At 33.7% G+C, this 20,485-nt stretch overlaps 1 protein-coding gene across 6 annotated transcripts in view; it reads left to right on the forward strand.

Annotated features, from left to right (window-relative positions):
- RAB3IP (RAB3A interacting protein) overlaps positions 1 to 20,485 on the forward strand; it is a 31,938-nt gene that overhangs the window by 1,124 nt on the left and 10,329 nt on the right. For 2 of the 6 annotated variants that reach the window (XM_033117012.1, XM_033117013.1), the window contains exons 2-6: positions 7,808 to 8,083; positions 8,809 to 9,067; positions 17,435 to 17,530; positions 18,512 to 18,589; positions 19,247 to 19,450. In XM_033117012.1, the coding sequence (XP_032972903.1) occupies positions 7,833 to 8,083; positions 8,809 to 9,067; positions 17,435 to 17,530; positions 18,512 to 18,589; positions 19,247 to 19,450 (888 nt within the window). In that variant the 5' untranslated portion in view covers positions 7,808 to 7,832. Of the gene's footprint in view, positions 1 to 754; positions 829 to 7,807; positions 8,084 to 8,808; positions 9,068 to 17,434; positions 17,531 to 18,253; positions 18,326 to 18,511; positions 18,590 to 19,246; positions 19,451 to 20,485 lie in introns of those variants that run through there. The other 4 variants (XM_033117014.1, XM_033117016.1, XM_033117015.1 and 1 more) reach the window with 4 other exon arrangements.

Genomic DNA, 20,485 nt, shown 5'->3' on the forward strand with positions numbered 1-20,485 from the left:
TACCTGTTTCACACTCTTGTGTTTCTCTCTCCAGCTCCTTCATTTTAGTGTAGGGAAAGATCCGTGTAATCTTTTGCCATGGAATGATTACATAATTGGAGCAGAGGCCGATAAGAGGATTAAAGCAAAACTGTTCCATTGTAAATCTATTGAAAGACCCAGTTTCTGTTCATTATCCTCACCCTCATTTTTTGTTCATGCAGTTAAAAAAACAAAACGTGAATGACAAATCAAGGAGAAGAGGCAGAATACATTTGTAGACCTATCATAGTGAATATCTGATGCTGTTAAATATTCCACCAGTTTTATGGGGCCTTGTTCTGTTAACATTTGTTATTTATTTACTAGTACTGTGCATTTTGATAGGACTTTTCATTTTTGGGTGGACGTTGTATCCCAAATATGGATTAAGTGATCTAATCCTGAAGCCCTTGTGGAATGTATAGAAAAAACTTAGCAGTTATGTACAATTTTACTACAATGGTGTATTTCTTGCTGTTAGAAGAAAAGCCTTTTAATTTTTTTCTTTTTCCACTACCTTAGTGCATACCTTTTTGAATCAGAGTGGATACATTTGTTTTTTTTTAGGTTACTTAATCTATTTCTCCTTCTAATTTTTTTTTTTTTTTTAAAGGAGGACGCAACCCATGCGCGGCTCAAACTGGCAACCTTGGGTTATTAGCGCCAACTGAGCTAACCGGCCACCCCCAAAAGTGGATACATTTAATACAGCTCTTTTTTATGTGTTTGGCAGTCAACCCACTCCGTGGTATTGAATACCTCTAACCTCTCATCTGGATGGATATTTGATGTTCAGCTGCTTGTGGGGTTTGTAATCAGCCAGGTTTCTAATTAGATACAATTGTACTTTTTGAATTAGTGTCCTTATGTATCTTCTTCCTTTAATATTTTTCCTCTATTTTTCCCTAAACCCTCAACCACCCCAACACACATACAGACACTCCACAAATAACTTTTAAAGTTGAAAGATTCTTAGAAATCTAGCTCCCCATCATTTTTTTTTAATATGGCAGAACAAAAGCTTGTAGGTTACAGTAGTTTTACATACATTATTGTGGTTATAGTATTCACCTCCTTTCCTCTCATCCTGAGCAGGACTCATTGAATCAATTAGCTGGCCAAATGAAAAATTATTAAATCTTAAAACAATTCTTTTTGTAAGTTTTAGCTCCCTTTACTTACTGTGCATGTGACCTTGAGTAAATCACTTCACCTCCCTGAGTTTATTTTCTCCATTTGTGAATTGATACAGTATTAGATGGAACCATATGAATTTGCTAGTCGTCACCTGTTTTTCATATGGTTCAACCTAATATTAAGTTTTTAATGGATGAAATTTAGGGAGATACTCCACATGGGATGTGAGGAGGTGGGGCAAGGGAGACATATAAACTTGACAGTGGGCCAGGCCCAGTGCTCTTGCTTTAGGTCCCTGTCTCCTTTAGTCCTGGGGACATTCCTGGGATATAGGTGGGATTGCGTTTTACAGTTTAGGAAGTTGAGGCTCAGAGAGGTGAAATAACTTGCCTATGGTTACTTATTTGCCAATGGTGATATAGCTGATTAATGGCAGAGCCAGGTTTAAAAACTGAGTGTGACTGCCCAAAATGGAACTCTTAATGTGCTTGCTTCTTCCATTCCTGGTCTACACACCTTCTGAAAGGTGTTCTTATCATTTGTATTTCTGGCTTAAAAAATATTCCAGTTTTCTGATGATGGTGATATACTGGCACCATTGGGTAGAGTTTCCCATGTATCAGGTTCTGGTCTAAGCACTATAGAAATTTCCTCTCACAGTGACCTAGGAGTTAGGTAATCCCTAATTCCATCCCTTTTTATAGTTGAGAGAGGTAGCGTGCCCAAGATCACACAGCTAAATGAAGTTACAGGACTAGATTAGTCAGGCAGTTTGTTTTAATGTCCATGCTCCTAGCCATTGCGCTCTCCTACTTCCACGTGTGTAGGTTGTAATGCTGAAGAATTGTTTTTAATTTAGCTCTCATGAGATACTTAACGTAATAAATAATTCTTCATGTGTCACCAGAGATTTTTTTAAATCAGATATTCATTGAATATCTGCTCTGCAAGTCACAGTGGGTATTAAAGGAAAATATTCATAAGGAGTCAGAAAGGTAGGCCATATAATTATTCCTGTATCTTTTATAAGTTCCTCAAACTTTAGGAGGAACTTTTCATATATATACACGTATATATGTGTGTGTGTGTGTGTGTGTGTGTGTGTGTATATATATGTATTTGTCATTTTAATAAGTGTCAGAATAGTTGGAGAGTAGGGAGGAAGAAAGGATGAGCAGTGCGGTAGAGATGGTTCAGTGTTGAGGTAGTGACAAAGCTTCGAAGGTATTCTGAGGGAGCATGCTTTATCAGACTAAACCTTTGTCCTGTATAGTTCTGGTTGAGATGGATTTCAATAAAGGGTAGTAAATTGGTTACTAAATTAATTACTTAAATGTACTTGATATCCCAGTGATAAAATATCTGAGCTTTTGAAAACTCTCCAGCTATAATAGTTTCTCCTTTTCTGTACTGATATCCTTAGCTTTGTCAGGTAGTACGTTTTTTTCTTTTATGCTTCTAAAACACCGAGTACATGCCTCTATTTTGGTATGTATTTTGATATTTATATTGTATTAATAATGTTCATTGATAAAGAGGTCTCTTCCTCTAGAGTATGCAAGCTTTGAGGGGAGAGCTTAAGTCATCTTATTCCATTTTATAGTTTAGCATTGGGCTTGGAACTCAGTAGGTACTGTGCTGTGTTTGGTGATGGACAGTCAGTGGAAGAATGTAGGATGTATAGAAATTGATCTAGCAGTAGAAATGGAAATGAGGGGACTATAGGAAGGAAGAGAGGGATACTTGCAACAGGTAGCATTAACTTGCTATTTTTCTTTCTTCCTTCTGCTTTTCCTTTCAATTTATAAGTAAATGAGATAGTTCAAAGCTTAAAATGTATATAGTCATGGTTTGAAAAAAGTGAAAATGTAATGTTTATTTATCTTAGGATATCAGCAACACAAAATTAAACAGCTATATAGCCTTAAGCTAAGATTACTTAGATCAGAGGAAAAAGAATGAAAATTATTGAAATAGTTCAAACTTATGAGAGTTTTATTGCTTGTAGTTAACAGGGTTGTAAATGTAAACATAATAAAAGTATATGAATTGTCTCATAGTATTTGTTTTTTACATTTGGTTTATTCAAATAAGAATTCAGAAAAGATCTACACATGGTATTTAGTTATAGCTCTTCAGTCTTTTTTTAATTACCTCTACTTCTTTTTCCGCAGTTTATTTATGCCTCCATCTACCCCGTTCATAACGTATGCCTTTGGCATGAGATCAGACCTTCATAATCGCTTGCCTAGCCTGCTGCAGTAGCCTTTTAACCAATTGCCTCTATTTTCTTCTTCCTAAGAAGTTTAAGTTCTTGTATCACAGTACATAGACACTTTCTAAAATGTGCATCTGATCATCTCTTCAGGATAAATTGCAAGCAACATTTTCCATGTTAAATGAAGCTTTTAATGACCTGTCATATGTGTGCCTCTCCAGTCTGATTTTCTCTTTTTCCTTAGTTTCACTAGTGTCAAACTGTCATTCCCTAAATGTCCTATCATATTTTTTGTCCAGTGGTTTGTCCAGTAGTTTCCCAAAGTCTAGATTTTGCTGTTTTTATCCCTATGATGTTATTTAATATGTTCTTCTCTGTATTTCCCATAAACTGATGAAAACCTAGACACTTGATTGGATTGGGATCCTTTTTTTTCTTAGGGGGCAAGAATGCTTCATGGATGGTGGGGATGTTCATTTCCTCTTTTACCACATAATCCTCATAATGTCGGATTTTCTCCCTTTTTGTGATAAGATGTCATTCAGGTACTGTCATACTGATCCGTTAATTATGAAGTTCCCCAGATAGATTTTCACCTTAGGGTTTTAATAGTTCTTGATAATTATTGCCTAGACCCATTATTTCATTAGGATTGCAAAGTTATATTTAAGTGGAATCCTTTTCAAAGGAAGAACTTTTTCTCATAAACTGTTTAGTTCCATGATATACAGGAGAGTCAAGATAAATATATGATTCTTTCCTTTATTTTACCAGTTTTCAAAATAAGAAATTGGTTCCATAGCACCGATCAAAGGGGACCAGTGAGATTTAACTTTAGTGTCATCATGAACTCATGGATTTAAAAATATTTTTGTTTCAGTTCTTTACAGATACTATCCTTTTTGATGTTCAGATTGTCCCATCTTTGGTTAGTGGGAGTTCTTTGATATCACTCCAGTAGTCTTTGATAGCTTTCTTGCTTCCTGTTTCCTTGTATAACAAGATGTTCCAGGGTCCTTTTGTACTTACTGCCCTGGGCCTGGACTCAACCATTTTTCCAGGAGTCCTTGTTCTTTTTTTTTTTTTTTCCGTAAGAAATGGTATTATTCTGAGCACAAGGGGTATGTACGTACTCATTGCTCCTGAGCTGGTTACTGTTGCTATACCTTTTCAGTGGATAAAGTTAGAAATTATTTTCTTAATAGGAAATTTTTTCCTGATATTTCTGATTAAAATTTAGGACTTCAGAGTTTTAATTTCCTTGATTTTTTTATTTATGTCTCTTCTCATATGCTAAAAATCTGTTCCAAATGACATTAACATAATAATTTGCTTAATCCTACATATAATAGTTTCAGAATAGCAATATTAGTGTTAATACTAATAGGATTACTGAAGATAATTTATAGTTTCTTTCATTTCCTTTTGTCCTTAGGATATATTCCACTAGGGATATATAGTTTTATTACTATGTTTTAAAATCATTTGCTATAGCTTTTCCCCATGTGGTTAAGCTGCCATCTCAATATACAGCGAGGTTCATTTGTTTTATTTTTAGAGATTCTTTTTTAAAATTTAATTTTGTTTACTCATTTACATGGTTGCAAGCTCAAATTCAAATCTACAAGGCAAGGTCCATTCAGAAAAGTTTAGCTTTCATGCCTGTCCCCTTTTTCTGTTCTCCCCCTCTTCCTATAGGTAGTGATTTTTCTTAGTTTTGGTTTATCCTTCCATTTCTAAAATATAAGTACATATACATATAAATACCTATATGTTATATATACATATAAGTAAATTTGTATTTTCTCCTTTCCTAGATAAAAGGTAGCTTAGTATACACAGTTTTTTAACTTGTCAGTGTATCTTCCAGATCACTTCATAGCAGTATGTAGATATTACGCATTTTTTTTGCAGCTGCATACTGCTTCATTATGAGGATGTATCTTAGTTCATTCAATTAATCTTGTATACAAGACCGCAATCAATCTTTTGCTAGTATTGTTAGCCATATGCATGTATCTTTATTTTTTTTGTCAGTTTATCTTTCGGATAAACCCCTAAAAGTGGGCATGCTGGTTCATAGGTTTAATGAGTACATCATACGGCTAGATATTAAATTTTCCTCCATAGGATTTGTACTATTTTTTTGCATTTCCAGAAATGCAAATGGTTTCACATTCTATGATTCAGTGATTCTCTAAGATGTAGAAAGATGAATTAGTATATGGGATAGAACGCATCATGAAATAGTTACTGATAAAATGTCACAGTTTGATAACCCGATTTGCTACCTTAAAGTGAATTGATTAATAAATTATATTCAAGTGGAAATGAAATATTCAGGGTTAGATGTTTGCTTGGTGTGTTTGTATGTGTGAATTATGAATAAGGAATGAAAAATATTCTTTTGGATGAAAAAATAATAAATTATAATTAGTATTTAACACTTTAAATTCCTTGTTAATGTGATTTTTCATTTGGCATAGTGAAATATTTGGGTTGAAAAATCAAGGACTATTTCATTTTGAGGACTGAAATTACTATTTGCTACAATAAAGAAAACTGATTGGATTTGAATTTGGCATTTGTAGACTTAGTAGTTACAGTTTTGATTGTCCGTATATATTCCTGAAGGTCTGTGACATGTAATCTTTAATTTTGAGAGAATATGTAAATATTTAGTCAACTCACTTCTTTCCCAATTTTACAGCAGCCTTTGTTCTCTACTTATTTTTAACAATTTTTATTAAGGGTATGAGAGTAAAAATTTTCACTTTAATGAATGAGTTTTTTTATATATATAATGAAGAGATTCTGTGCTACTTTGGTGCTTATATTTGGGAATTTGGGGAAGCTCTGGGAAGATATTACTCATGATTATCCAAGTACTATTGTAGGAAGGAAAAAATTGGAAAGAGAGGTTGGGTTCAGATAATAGAAGACATTGATTTTTGAGCTTATAAGTTTGTGCTTATCCTATAGACCAGGGGTGTCCAAACTTTTTTCAACGTTTTTTACCAAGGGCCATATGTGGTAAAATACACAAACAGCCGGGCCACTCACTCGAGGTGAAGTATGTATTGCCTCACCTGGTTTATTTAAGTAAACTAAATGTATTTTTGGAATTTGTTGTGGGCCAATTAAAAATGGATTGCGGGCCGCAGTTGGCCCATGGGCCACAGTTTGGACACCCCTGCTATCGACAGTGGGAAATCAGTAAAGGAGTTCTAAGATTTCTTTTAGATTCTTCAAGTGAAAACTTTAAATGGTACACTTTTTAGTTTTAATGTACACTATGTTGTAATTGAGTATTACATGAAATATTTTTTTGTATAGGGAGAAACTGAAACAGACAGCTTATTGTTAATGGCTGACTATGGTAACAAATGTTTATTGACGCAATACTATTGCCAGATACATCGCACACTGCTAATATTTTATGTGGATTGTCTCCCTTAATCTTCACAGCAATCTGGAGAAGGGAGGGAATATTTTTATCCCCATTCTCATCCTGTCAGAGGGAAAATTTAAGGGTTAGAGAAATGTAATACAGTTATCCTGGATTAGATTCTGGGCCTACAAAGGACGTTGTTGAGACAATCAAAGAAAATTGATTGGGGCCTGTTGATTGGATGGTAATATTGACCAACATTAACTTCTCGATTTTGATGATGGTTTTGTGGTTAGATAGGAGAATGTCCTTGTACTTAGGATATATACACGAGATATTAAAGGATAGTGGGTATCATGTCTGAAAGCTATTAAATGATTTCAAAATGTTAACAGTTTCATAATCTGGATGAAAGATACATAAGAGCTCTGCAATTCTTATGTAAATTGGAAATTATGTATTTGAAAATACAAAAGAAGAAAAAACACTGATTCACCCAAAGTCACATAGCCAGTATGAGGCAGAACAGAACAGAGAATTGAACTCAGCTCTGTCTCATTCAAAATACTGGGGGTGCCAAAAAAATGTATACACATGACTTGTATTCGTCTTTTGTTATCAGTATATATTATTACAATTTTAATACATTTTTTCCTTTCTTAAAATGTGTATACATTTTTTGGCACTCTTTGTATATTTTACTGCCTCTTCTACTTATTCTAACTAATGTCACATATGATAACAAAGTAAAAATATCAAGCAAATTTTTAATCATTCCTCATTGTTACTTATTAATTGACTCGCTTTAACAGTATTAGCTATCACTTTCAAATTTATTCCAAATCAAATTATTTGCCTTTTGTAATATTTATACTGTGAGGACACTTAAATGTGAAATGATTGTAGTTTTTTTCTTTGCTATCTCTTTTATTGTAAGCTTATACTTTATAACAGATGTTAAACACATTTTATAATTATACATCTTCATTTAATTTTAAATGGCTTACCAAAATAATTACATGCTTTTTGTTTTAACGTAGGTTATCTTATGATGAGGCTTTTGCTATGGCTAATGATCCCTTGGAAGGCTTCCATGAAGTAAACCTTGCTTCACCTACTTCTCCAGACCTCCTTGGCGTGTATGAATCGGGAGCTCACGAGCAGACTACCTCGCCAGGTGTCATCTATCGGCCGCACCCTTCAGCTTTGTGCTCGGCCCCTCTCCAGGCTAACGCCTTGGATGTCTCTGACCTTCCTACACAACCTGTGTATTCATCCCCCAGACGTTTAAACTGTTCAGAAATATCTAGTATCAGGTAAGAGATCATCAAAATGCCTATTTGGGAGTATCGTATTAAACAGATGGACAGTTTGCTTGGTTACCTTATTTTAAGTTTTAATGTTTTAGAAAATTTGAATAATGTAAGCTTGTCCCTGAAGAGCAATACATGTTACTATTCAACAGCAGGGGTCAGCAAACGTTTTATGTAAAGGGGCAGATAGTAAATATTTTAGGCTTTGTGGGCCATATAGTTTCTGTGCAACTATTCACTTTTAGTGTTAAAAGTGCAACAGCAGCCATAGACAGTACGTAAATGAATAAGCTCCAAAAAAGACCTCACATATGGACACTGAGTTTTGAATTTCATATAATTTTCTCATGCCACAAAATATTATTTTGATTTTTCACAACCATTTGAAATGTAAAAATAATCCTTGGCTGTGGGCCTTTTAAAAACAGGTGGCAGACTGGATTTAGCCTGCGTTTAGTTTGCGGACCTCCGTTCTGCAGCAGTTCTACCCAATAGAACTTTCTGTGATAATGAAAATGTATCTTGTGCTAATATAGTAGCCATTAGCCACATGTGGCTATTAAGGACTGAAACTACATTAGCTTTGACTGAGGACATGCTATTAATTAAATATAGTGGCTACCAAATTGGACAGACCTGTGTGTTTATGGCCTGAGTGTTTTAGACCTGTGTTTTTACGCCAGTTACATTTGAGCATACGCTAATGTTTTCTGAACTCTCCCTTACAGCATCAATGTGACAGACCCAGCACCTTGTTCTACCTCTGGAGTAACAGCTGGGTTAACTAAATTAACTTCGAGAAAGGACAACTGTAGTGCAGAGAGGGAGTTTTTGCAGGGTGCTACTGTAACAGAGGCTTGTGATGGCAATGATGATATTTTCGGGTTGAGTACCGATAGCCTGTCCCGTTTACGAAGCCCATCTGTTTTGGAAGTGAGAGAAAAGGGCTATGAAAGATTAAAAGAAGAACTTGCAAAAGCTCAGAGGGTAAGCAAAAAACTATTTTATTCTTCCATATATTATATTTGAAGTTATAATAACATTTTTTTAATGGAGTGGGGTAACTCAAATGAAATCATTATAGTTCTACACTTCCCTTCACGTGTGCACAGCCTTAGCTCCTGTTGGGCAGCATTTATTAATCTGTGAAGTTCTCGGAGTAGTAAAGAAGCTCATCTAAGAGTCATAACTGGAAAAATGAGATTCTGCAAGTCTTTTTGTGTCCCCTACATTGCCTGCTCCATATCTTGCATTATCTGGAATGCAGATTTGGTGGGTTATGTTCCTTGTGTGGGTTTTTCCCTTCTTATATGTGGTTGGCTTTATGGTCCTTTACTTGAGGTCATTCAGTTCAAGTCATTTTGTTTTGAGGAATGTTTTAGTAATACTACCTTTGTCATGTAGTTGGGTTTGAATATTTTTGTGCCTTACCTTGGAAAATTTTCCTTTCTTGGTCATGTGTTCTATTTCCCACTTGGTCATCTTTAAAATTTCTGCTATTTATCCCCATATTTGTGGCCATATCTTTCTGTTTTTCCTGAGACTGTAATTTCAGAGGGGAATTTATAGCACTAAATATTTATAAATAGAAAAAAGGAAAAGTTTCCAAACCATAATCTAAGATCTCACTTAAAGAATGTAGAGGAAAATAGCAAAATAAAAACCAGAGCAAGCAGAAGGAAGGAAGTAATAAAGAGCAGAAATTAATGAAATTGATAACAGAAAAACTAAAGAAATGAATGAAACGAAGTGCTGGTTCTTTAAAAATATCAATAAAATTGACAGACCTCTAGAAAGACTAACAAAGAATAAAATGACAGAAGACATACATTATATTCAGTAGCAGGAGTGAAACGGGATATCAGAGCCTACAGACATCAAAAGTGAAATAAAAGAATAATATGAACAACTCTATATACATTTCACAACTTAGGTGAAATGGACCAATTCACATGTGGATACTTGAGAAGATAGGACAGACCTAGGTATAATTTTTAGCATATTATGGTATGACATTTCACGAACATGTAGTTCCACCCTTTCCCTACTAGATTTGTCTTTCAAGAGCATAACATTGATTTTTGTATCCCCGGTGCCTGGCATAATGTGGTACAATGCCTGGCATATATATTCTTTATAAATGCTTTAATGAATGGCTAATGGTTCAACAGCCATGCAGATATGTTAAACATTTTTGGTTAAATATATTTTATCAAAAAGAAAAATCAATAGCCTTTTTAGTCTTTTCCGAAAGACAAGGGGTGTGCCAAGATGTAATTGTATTTGGCTTCTGCCATCTGGCTCAGACTATGTTGTCTTAATACACAGTATTAAGTGAAATCAGTTTGTATAGAGGTAAACTATTGAGAATACATTGTAGTTACTTACTGATCAGAACAGATTGCTAATTTCTTAACTCAAATTGGGAATATCTTTTGAAATCTTTAATTTGCTGTATTTAGAGGTATTGTTGAGGTTATTCATGTGAACCTGTGAACACGTATGTATGGTGAATTTTATTATGAAGAGTACAAGATAGTGTTAATACTTACTTAGAGCTCAAGTCTTGAAAAGGACTTTTGAATATGAAAATATTTCCTGAATTATGGCAATTTGTAAATCAAAATTAAGTCAACAGCCATTCTCTTTATTCTGATTATTTCTTTAAGGGAAGCCAGATAGTTACCATTTTTCTACCCTTTTACTTTTAACCTATTTTTGTCTTCCCATATAAAGTGGGCTTCTTGTAGGCAGCATGTAGTTAGGTCCTTTTTATCTTTTTAAAGGATATCCTTTTTATCCTTTCTGATAATCTGCCTTTTAATTGGTGTGTTTAGATCATTTACATTTAATATGATATTGATATGGTTTGGTTTAAATCTACCATCTACTGTTTGTTTTCTCTTTGTGTCATCTGTGCTTATTACCCCCTTTTCCTATTTTTAAGCCTCCTTTTGGGTTAATTCCATATTCTGTGTGATTTCATCTTGTCTCCTTTGGGTTTTTAGCTATATATGTTATGCTAATTTAGTGATTGTTTTAGGGTTTATAGTATACATCTTTCACTTATCACTGTCTATCTTCTAATAATATACTATCTCACATATAGTGTAAGTACCTTATAAAAGTGGACTTCTATCTTTCCTCTCCTAGCCTTTGTGCTGTGATTGTCATACATTTTACTTCTTCATAATTTTAAACTCCACAATGTATTGTTACTATTTTTGCATTTAACAGTTGATTATCTTTTTAAGTGATTTAAGTAACAAAGAATCTTTTATATTTATTCATGCAGTTACCGTTTCCAGTGCTCCCCATTCCTTCATGTAGATCCAGATTTCCAGCTGATACCATTTTTGTTCTATATGAAGGACATCTTTTAACAATTTTGTTGTGTTTGCTGGAGCTAAATTATTTTTAGCTCTTGTATATCTGAAAAGGTATTTTTTTCTCCTTGGCTTTTGAACGGCGTTTTCACTCAGTAAAGAATTTTAGATTGATAGTTTTTTTCTTTTAGTACTTTAAAGATGTTGCTCTAGTATTTTCTAGCTTGCATTGTTTCTGACAAGAAGTCAGCTGTTAGCCTTACCTTTATTCATCTGCACGTGATGTGAGATTCTCCTTTATCACTGTAAGTCTGTAAGTGATTATGGTGTACTTTGGTGTAGTTTTCTTCAGGTTTCTTGTGCTTGGGACTTGCTGAGCTTCTCGAATCCATAGGTTGTTAAGTTTCATAGAATTCAGTTTAGAAGAATTCTTCCTGTAAGTGTAAAATGAGAATCTGAAGCATAAACGATGCAGTGTGTCATAGTTTCATTGACAGCATTTTTCCTTTCTTGATGTATAAAATGTTACCTTAAAAATTACATCTTAAATTTGAGGAAATACACTTGATCGAGAGTCCTGATACTCAGTGTTTTAAATCTCTCTCAAATTTCTTTTTCTGGTACTGCTGCTCTAAATGTGTTTCTCATCCCTAAAATATTGCAGTAATCAACTGTTTTCCTTGTCTCCAATCTTTTTCTTTTTTTTTTTAAGCTAGCCACGCTGTCCAAGTTATCACTTTGAATTGCAAATCTGATTGTGACTATTCTGCTTAAAATCTGTCCGTGACTTCCCATCGCCTTTGAGATAATTTCCCCTTGTTTTTAAAGTAAGTCCCAATTTCTTAGCCAGGACTTTTCAGGACTGGCCATAAACCTAACTTTCTGGCATTATTTTCTTGTGGCGTCCAATCCTCCCCATCTTTAGCTATTATAAAACATACTGTTTTATTCCTTCCTTTACATTTGGTAAACTCCTACTTTTTCTAGTATATGCATATGATTACTATAGCCCTTATCAAATTGCTTTGTGAATCTCTTTAAAGGTTTGCTACCCTCAGAAGGTTATAACTTTGTGAAAATCATGGACTGGGGCTCATTTCTTTTCTGTGTCTGTAGCACCTAGATGAATGCCTGATACTAACAGAAAAATTGGTATCTAGTTAACATAAAATTAATGTTTGCTGAAGGAATGAATTTTGAAAACTATATTATAATAATGAAAAGTACAAATTAAATTTTAAAAAAACATTCACATGAAATACAAATTTGATTTCATATAGGTAGATTAAGTTGGACCTCGAAACATAAAGACAAAATAATCAGACATTTACAGGGAAAAGGGTTAGCCCAGATGGATGGGAACAGATTGGGGAATGAAATAAAGAATCAGACCAATTTAACTCTAGCTTTACTGCTTGGCTCAAGGGAAATAACTAAAAAGGGAAGTTGAGCACATTTAAAGGGTCTTTAGTATTAGGGTGAGGTTTATGCCACTTTGGTAGACTGTAGGGAGCAATTGAAGAATTTTGCCTTCATGAATGACATTATGTATTGCTCTAATGGACTGGAAGCTTCTCAAGGGGCAGTATCTTATTTGGTTTTGTATCCTGAGGGATTACCATAGTGCCGACCTAGTACTGTGTTTCCCCGAAAATAAGATCTAGCCAGTGAGCTCTAATGCATCTTTTGGAGCAAAAATTAATATAAGACCCAGTCTTATTTTACTATAAGACTGGGTATAATATAACATATAATATAATATATAATATAATATACTGGGTCTCATATAATATAAGACCCTGTCTTTAATATAATACGATATGATATAATATAATACTGAGTCTTATATTAATTTTTGCTCCAAAAGACGCATTAGAGCTGATTGTCCAGCAAGGTCTTATTTTCGGGGAAATAAGATAGGAAATGTTGAATGAATTGACTTAGTTTTCATATATAATTATAAAATAGTGAAATTTTAGAGTTTGCAAGAACTTGGTATTCAATTTATGCATTTATAGATTTATAAATTAACTCAGGGAAAATTACTATCTTTATTATGTCTTTCTATCCAAGAATATGGTATGTCCTTCTTTCTGTTTGTTTAGGTCTACTTTTATATTTTTGTATTTGGGAGTAAAGTTTTCGTTTTGCATTGTAGTCTTTAGCGTTATGAAGTTTCCATTGTCTCTAATGATTTTGCCCCATATTCTGCCTAGTCTGATATCAAGATTGAGATCCCTATTTTATTTTTGTTTGTATTACATTTTTTAGTATACTTCTGCACATCCTTTTATTTTTAATCTGTCTGAATCACTTTGTTTTAGGTATGTCTCTTGTATAGAGCATAGAGATGGATTTTGCTTTTTTAGCCAATCTGAAAATCCTTTTCTTTTAATAGGTGAGTTACGCCCATTTACATTTATTGATAAATGTGCTACATTGGGCTTGTTTCTGTCACATGGCTTTCAAATGTCTATTGTCTGCGTACACAAACCTTTTCACTACGTGCTGTTTTCTTTGTGCCTTCCTTCTTTTTTTCTTCTTGGTATTTTGGAAGGTTTGATTTCCATAGTTGTTACCTTTAATCAAAGATATTTATATCTCTTAGCCCTTTAGTTACTATTGCCTTTGTTACCTACCATAAGCAATACTAAAATTATCTAGTTACTATTTCTTTCTCTTGTATCATTAAATTTTAGTTAAGGTATTATCTTAATGTTAATCTCTATGGTGTTAAATATGTTTAGGTTTATACTAATTGATGTGTGAGCCTCAAAGTGATTTGTATCCCTTTATTCCCAGTTAATATTTAAGATGTTTGTGATTTAGTTTCATCTTTCTCCTATTTTTTTGTGTGTACTATTTTTTACATTTCTAAAGCTTACAACATTTAAAGCTGTTTTGTCAGCTTTATCCCCATTTAAAAGAAATAAACTTTATTTTTTAGAGCAGTGTTAGGTTCACAGAAAAATTGAGAGGGAAGTCCAGAGTTCCCATATATATATATTAGCCCTGTGCCCACACACACAGCTTCCTCCATGATCCACATTCTACCCCAGGGGGGTACATTTGTTATAACTGATCAGCGTACTTTGACACATCATTATCTCCCAAAGTTCAGAGATAGGGTTCACTCTGGGTGTTGTACATCTATGGGTTTTAGCAAATGTATAATGACATGTATCTATCATTACAGTATCATCCAGAATGGTTTCACTGCCCTAAAAATCTTCTGTGCTCTATCTATTTGTCCCTCTCTACCCTCTAAACCCTGTCATCCATTGATCATTGTACTGTCTCCATAGTTTGGCTTTTTCCAGAATGTCATAGAGTTGGAACCATACAGTATGTAGCCTTTTCATATTGGATTGTTTTATATAGTAATAATGCATTTTCCTTCATGTCTTTTCATAACTTGGAAGCTTAGTTTCTTTCAGCGCTGAGTAATGTTCCTTTACCTGGATGTACCACAGTTTATTCATTCCCCAACTGAATTTTTTTATCCACTCACCTACATTTTTGGTTGATTCCAACTTTTGGCAATTAGGAATGTATAAACATTTGGGTGTAGGTTTTTGTGTAGACGTAAGTTTTCAACTCCTTTGGTTTAATAGCAAGGAGTGCAATTGCTGGATCGTATGGTAAGAGTATGTTTAGTTTTGTAAAAAACTGCTGTCTTCCAAAGTGGCTGCACCATGTTGCATTTTCACCAGCGATGAATGAGAGTCTGGCGGCTCCTCATCTTTGTCAGCACTTAGTGTTGTCGGTGTTCCGGTTTTTGACATTAGGTATGTGGTGGTGCTTGTTGTTTTCATTTGTGTGTCTCTGATGACATAATAGGGAACATCTTTTCATGCGCTTATCTGACCTCTGTGTATCTTCTTTGATGAGGTGTCTATTCCGGTCTTTTACCCATTTCATAATCAGGTTGTTCATTTTCTTACTGTTGAGTTTTAAGAATTCTCTTGTGTGTTTTGGATAAAGTCCTTTATCGGATATGTCTTTTGAAAATATTTTCTCCCGGTCTTTGGCTTGTCTTTTCATCTCTTGATATCCCTCCCCATCTTTTAATTGTAGCTCTGTAGTTAAATATATTTGTTTCTCATCCCCCGTCTTTAATATTAAATCTTTAGTTTTTTCTTGATTATCTGAAACTCATTCTTCACTTGATCACTCAGGCATGCTCATGCGAAAGACATTCTCTGAAGTTTTGCAGGTTTATAACTCTTTGTCTCTGGCCTTACACTTGAAGGACATTTGGGCTGGATATCAAATCTTCATCTCATGTTTTTTCTTACCTTGATCTTAAAAATGTTACTGCATTGTTTTCTAGCATAAATGCTGTTGATGTTTAATACCAATCTGATTTTCTTTCCCTTATAGGTGACTTGGCTTTGTGTTTAACTTATTTATTATGACAACTTCACATATTTTTTGTTTGTTTTCTATGTTTAAATTAATTGAATTTCCCTGGACTATTAGGAGGAGGTTCCTGTGAAGGCATAGGATAAACCAGGAGAGCTTTCTGAGTTTTATGTTCAAGGGATTCCCTTTCTATTGTTGTTGGTGTATCTGTGTAGCCACTTCTGTGTCTCAGAGGTAAGCCTCATTCAAGCAGATTTTCTCCTCTAGCCCAGGGTCTCTGCGAGCTTATTAACATTACATCATAAGATATTTACTTTTTCTTATAGTGCTTTCTGCAGTCTATTTCCTTTGGAACTTTGCCACTTATCTTCCTCTAATATCTGAACCTTCACTCTCTCTATTTCCATTATTCCTATCCTGCAATTTGGTTTCAGATTACAAGAGTTTTTCTGTTAATTTGAAGCTCTGTCCTGGAAAGGTTTCTTTGACGGGATGCTTTGAGATTGCTGACAGTTTAGAGCTTCACAGTACTGGTTGCTGCCCCAGGACAGATTTTTGCACGTACCAGCAACTTGGCGCTGTGAAAAACTTGCTCGTTTCTCCTGTTTGTTTTCCCAGTTTCCACCAAGGGTAGAATCCTCTCCTTTTAGGACGTTTGTAATGATTTTTTGGGTTTTGAGGTTTTGCAGGACACCTCTGTAGTCCCTTTTACTTCCTGCTGCTCCCTTCCACACAGTGGCTGATCATGCAGTGTAGCCTCAGTCTCTCCTAGTCTCAGGTTTGAGGTGATTCTTTTTTATCTAGTTATATTGAAGATGTAGTCATTGTGTTTTATTGATATCCCAATTGGTATATTTGGCTTTCAGGAATTGTGCGTGGGGGATTCAAAAACTATGCTGCCACCACAATTATAACACAACTAACCTATTATTTTATTAGTGTGATCGTGACCAGTATATAAGGAGCTTGGATTTTTTTTTTAATCTCTAAGTTTGAAAGATTAATTTAGGGCAACATATAAAATTGCATATTTGTAATATCTTAATATAGAAATTTTTTAACCTCTATTTGTGACCTGTTGTGGAATCATGTATAAAATGTAGGATGTGATTTTTTTTTTTTGTCATTAACCTTCTTAATTTTAAATGCAAATATGCATCATTTGCCTCTGGTTGCAGTGTTAAAATGGTACAGTCTCCTAATGGAAATTTTAGACTTACTACAGTATGGTACATAAAGTTATTAATAAGTAAACAGTTTTTAAAGTAAACATTGGGAAAAAAGCCACTAAACTTTTATTGAAATGAATAAGTATAATTGAAGAAATTGCTTGCTTCATAGCAATAAATGTGTTCAGAGAAAAGTTAAGGGGAAAAAGAAGTCATTTAATTGTTTATTTTCACATGTCATATACGATCATATCTAATCTTTGGATGTTTTATGAAAGAAACATGAACATTTAATATGTGAAGTAGAATTATTTGTAATTTTAGATTTGCCTTGTTGTCTTCCACTTAGCAAGTACTAAATAGACATTTTCAATGTGAACATTTTAGGAGGGAACAGTATTAAATTTTGTAGTTTTATTCATAAAGATTATATAGTCTGCTGAATGTAACTTCAAACTATGGAAATCCAAAGTAACATGATCAATTTCTCATAGGAACTAAAGTTAAAAGATGAAGAATGTGAGAGGCTTTCTAAAGTACGAGATCAACTTGGACAGGAATTGGAGGAACTCACAGCTAGTCTATTTGAGGTTGGTCTATTTACGTCTTGGCCAAGAGCAGTGTCTTGATTTTTATAAATTGATAGAATTGTTTTTTGAGGGAATCTTGAGAAACATATGCTTAGCTTTATGCATATTTATAAGTCCTCTAAGAAAAAATGAAACTTTGAAGAAATATAGAGTCTGCAACTTAAAATGTGTGAAAAGGAAAGAGTTGCTATGGGCTACCCAGTATCAGGTTGTTTAAAAATGCGTATGTAGAAAGAAAGGTAACTTTAAATTTTGATTTTACCAAGTATTTAGAGGCTGCTTTAGCGTAACTTTATGTGACTCCACAACAAAAATGGCAAACCCTTGTTGTATATCAGATATGGGATGATTTGAGGAATGTTAAAACGTACATCTGCTTGTTCGAAGGTACTCCTATTTATCTCCAGCCTGCCACTGGGACCAAAATTTTTACCCAACGCAAGCAGTGTTTCTCAGTAGGGGTACCATTGACATTGTAGGACGTTTAGCATTCTTGGTGTATATTAGTCAGGGTTCTCCAAGAAACAGTATTGATGTTACTGTTTTTAGTTGTCCCTTATGTATGCCTTTCCTGTGACTAATAATATAAATATTAGTCATATATATATGAATTAGTCATATATATGTAAACATATATATATGTTTACCAAATTATAAGAACCTAACTGTATAGAAGTTCCGTTTGACATGTGGGTCATATATTTTCCTTCATCACATTCACAGACCTTTACTCAACCATGGATTAGAGAATTGACTCAACTTGGCTGCCTCAGTGGTAATAGGTACTAAAAGAAGGTACCTATTCCTAATTCCTAATAGTTTGTCTGTCTGCTGATAACTGCTATTTCAGTATTTGACATTGAATGCTTACTTTCAGGCTACATTTTGGTTGTGTATCTTTGTGTCAATCACTTATGAAAAGATTTTTGAAAACAAATGCTAAATACTTTGTTTCCAAATTTGAGATGTTAACTTTTTCAGGAAGCTCATAAGATGGTGAGAGAAGCAAATGTCAAGCAGGCAACAGCAGAAAAACAGCTGAAAGAAGCACAAGGAAAAGTAAGTTTTTACTGCTTTTAATAGTATAAAATGTAAAGAAATTAGTGATTACTGTTTTAAAGATACCTTGATACTTACTGGGTTTTGTTTTGATTGTAAAGATTTGGAAACAATAAGAAACCATCAAGGAGAAAATAGCTACTTGTGTAGACGAAATTAATAGTGAACATTTGGTATCCATTTATATTAGAACCAAGTGAGTCAAAGACTTGTGAATCACATATATTATCTAAAGGATTATATAATCACATTTTAAAGTTAGTATTTATTTTCTCAATTCACTAAAAAAAGTTATCAAAATATTATTAGAGTAAATGTTATTTACTGTTTTAGGAATAAACTACAACTAATCATAAGCTATTATATTTTGAAGATTTTGAAAATTCACATAAATGTTAGATATTTTGATAATTTTTAAAATTTCGCTATTGTGAATAGCAACTGAATCCAAACCATATGAAAACATCAAAAAACTTAGTTTTACTTTTATTAGTATTGGTTTTCCTTTTATTATTCCTTTTATTATTCCACAGGAAATACAAAGAAAACTTATATTTCATTTTTGAAAGGAAAGTGTTTTCACCAAGTTGCTAACCTTAAGCTGCATCTATCATAAAATGTATTTAGTGTACACAACTATGTTGATTTCTTTTCAAGATTGATGTACTTCAAGCTGAAGTAGCTGCATTGAAGACACTTGTATTGTCCAGTTCTCCAACATCACCTACACAAGAGCCTCTGCCAGGTGGAAAGATCCCTTTTAAAAAGGGGCATACAAGAAATAAAAGTACAAGCAGTGCTATGAGTGGCAGTCATCAGGACCTCAATGTGATACAGCCAATTGTAAAAGACTGCAAAGAGGTAACTCGTCAAGGACTGTCCCCTCTGACTGTTGATACTTACTAATTCTCCTCACTGAGGTGTCAGTTATGATCTTTGCCAGCAAAATTTTTAGTACAAAATATACAGTATTAAGATGGGGGAGGCTTTATCTAGAGCTGGCTGCTTTCAGGGATTCTTCAGTGCCATTCTCTACCTGGCTGACCTTGGAGTACCTGCTGGAAACTTGGTAAGTTTCTTAATCTTGATATTTCATTTAGGGAGCACATTGTCATACTTTGCATAAAGGAGAGTGGGTGGCTTTACTGATTTGGCTATTCAAAATTTCTTGCTAAGGCTCTCTAACAAAATATGAGTGTAAGAAATGTGTAAAAATAAGGTGATTTTCGTAAATAACAGTATGTTACTTTTATTTGAATTCTGGGAGAAGTAGAATTAAAGGAGTAAAAGTAAAGGGAGTCCTAGAGTTAATTCAGATAATTAAGCAACAAAAAATACAAAGTTGTTATCTGTTTTAATTGAATTACATTTTGTTTAATTATTATCAAAAGTTGTCAGTGAGAGAGAAGTTTAGTACTTTGTCAAATCTGAATGTAACAAAATCTAAAATTCACATTGGTTTCTGTTAAATATTTAAGAAACTTTTTTTAAGTTATAACTTTAATTTCTTTGAATTTAACATTTTTAATTGCTTGGTACAACTTGTATTTTTGCTATGGTTTCTCAGTGTGTAACCTTTTTCCTATTGTATACACTAACAAAACTTAAATATTTTCTCGTGGAACAGTTTAAAGGTTTGTTTTTATTTACAAAATCCCTTAAAATATGAATAGACAGCATATAACTTCAAGATAATAATTAGATTTCCAGATACATACAATATTCTAATGTTTTGTGAAAAACTTGTCAAAAAGTTTTATTAGACAAAGGAGAAACACATAAATTCAACCTGTGTCTTAGTAAAAGATATAATAGTCCAAAAGAAAATGAAACATATTCATGTTTCTGTAGAAAATAGGGTGAGGGCATTCAGACATGACATTTGCAATATTTCAA

This window comes from Rhinolophus ferrumequinum, chromosome 10 (assembly GCF_004115265.2).
Source record: "Rhinolophus ferrumequinum isolate MPI-CBG mRhiFer1 chromosome 10, mRhiFer1_v1.p, whole genome shotgun sequence".
NCBI lineage: Eukaryota > Metazoa > Chordata > Mammalia > Chiroptera > Rhinolophidae > Rhinolophus > Rhinolophus ferrumequinum.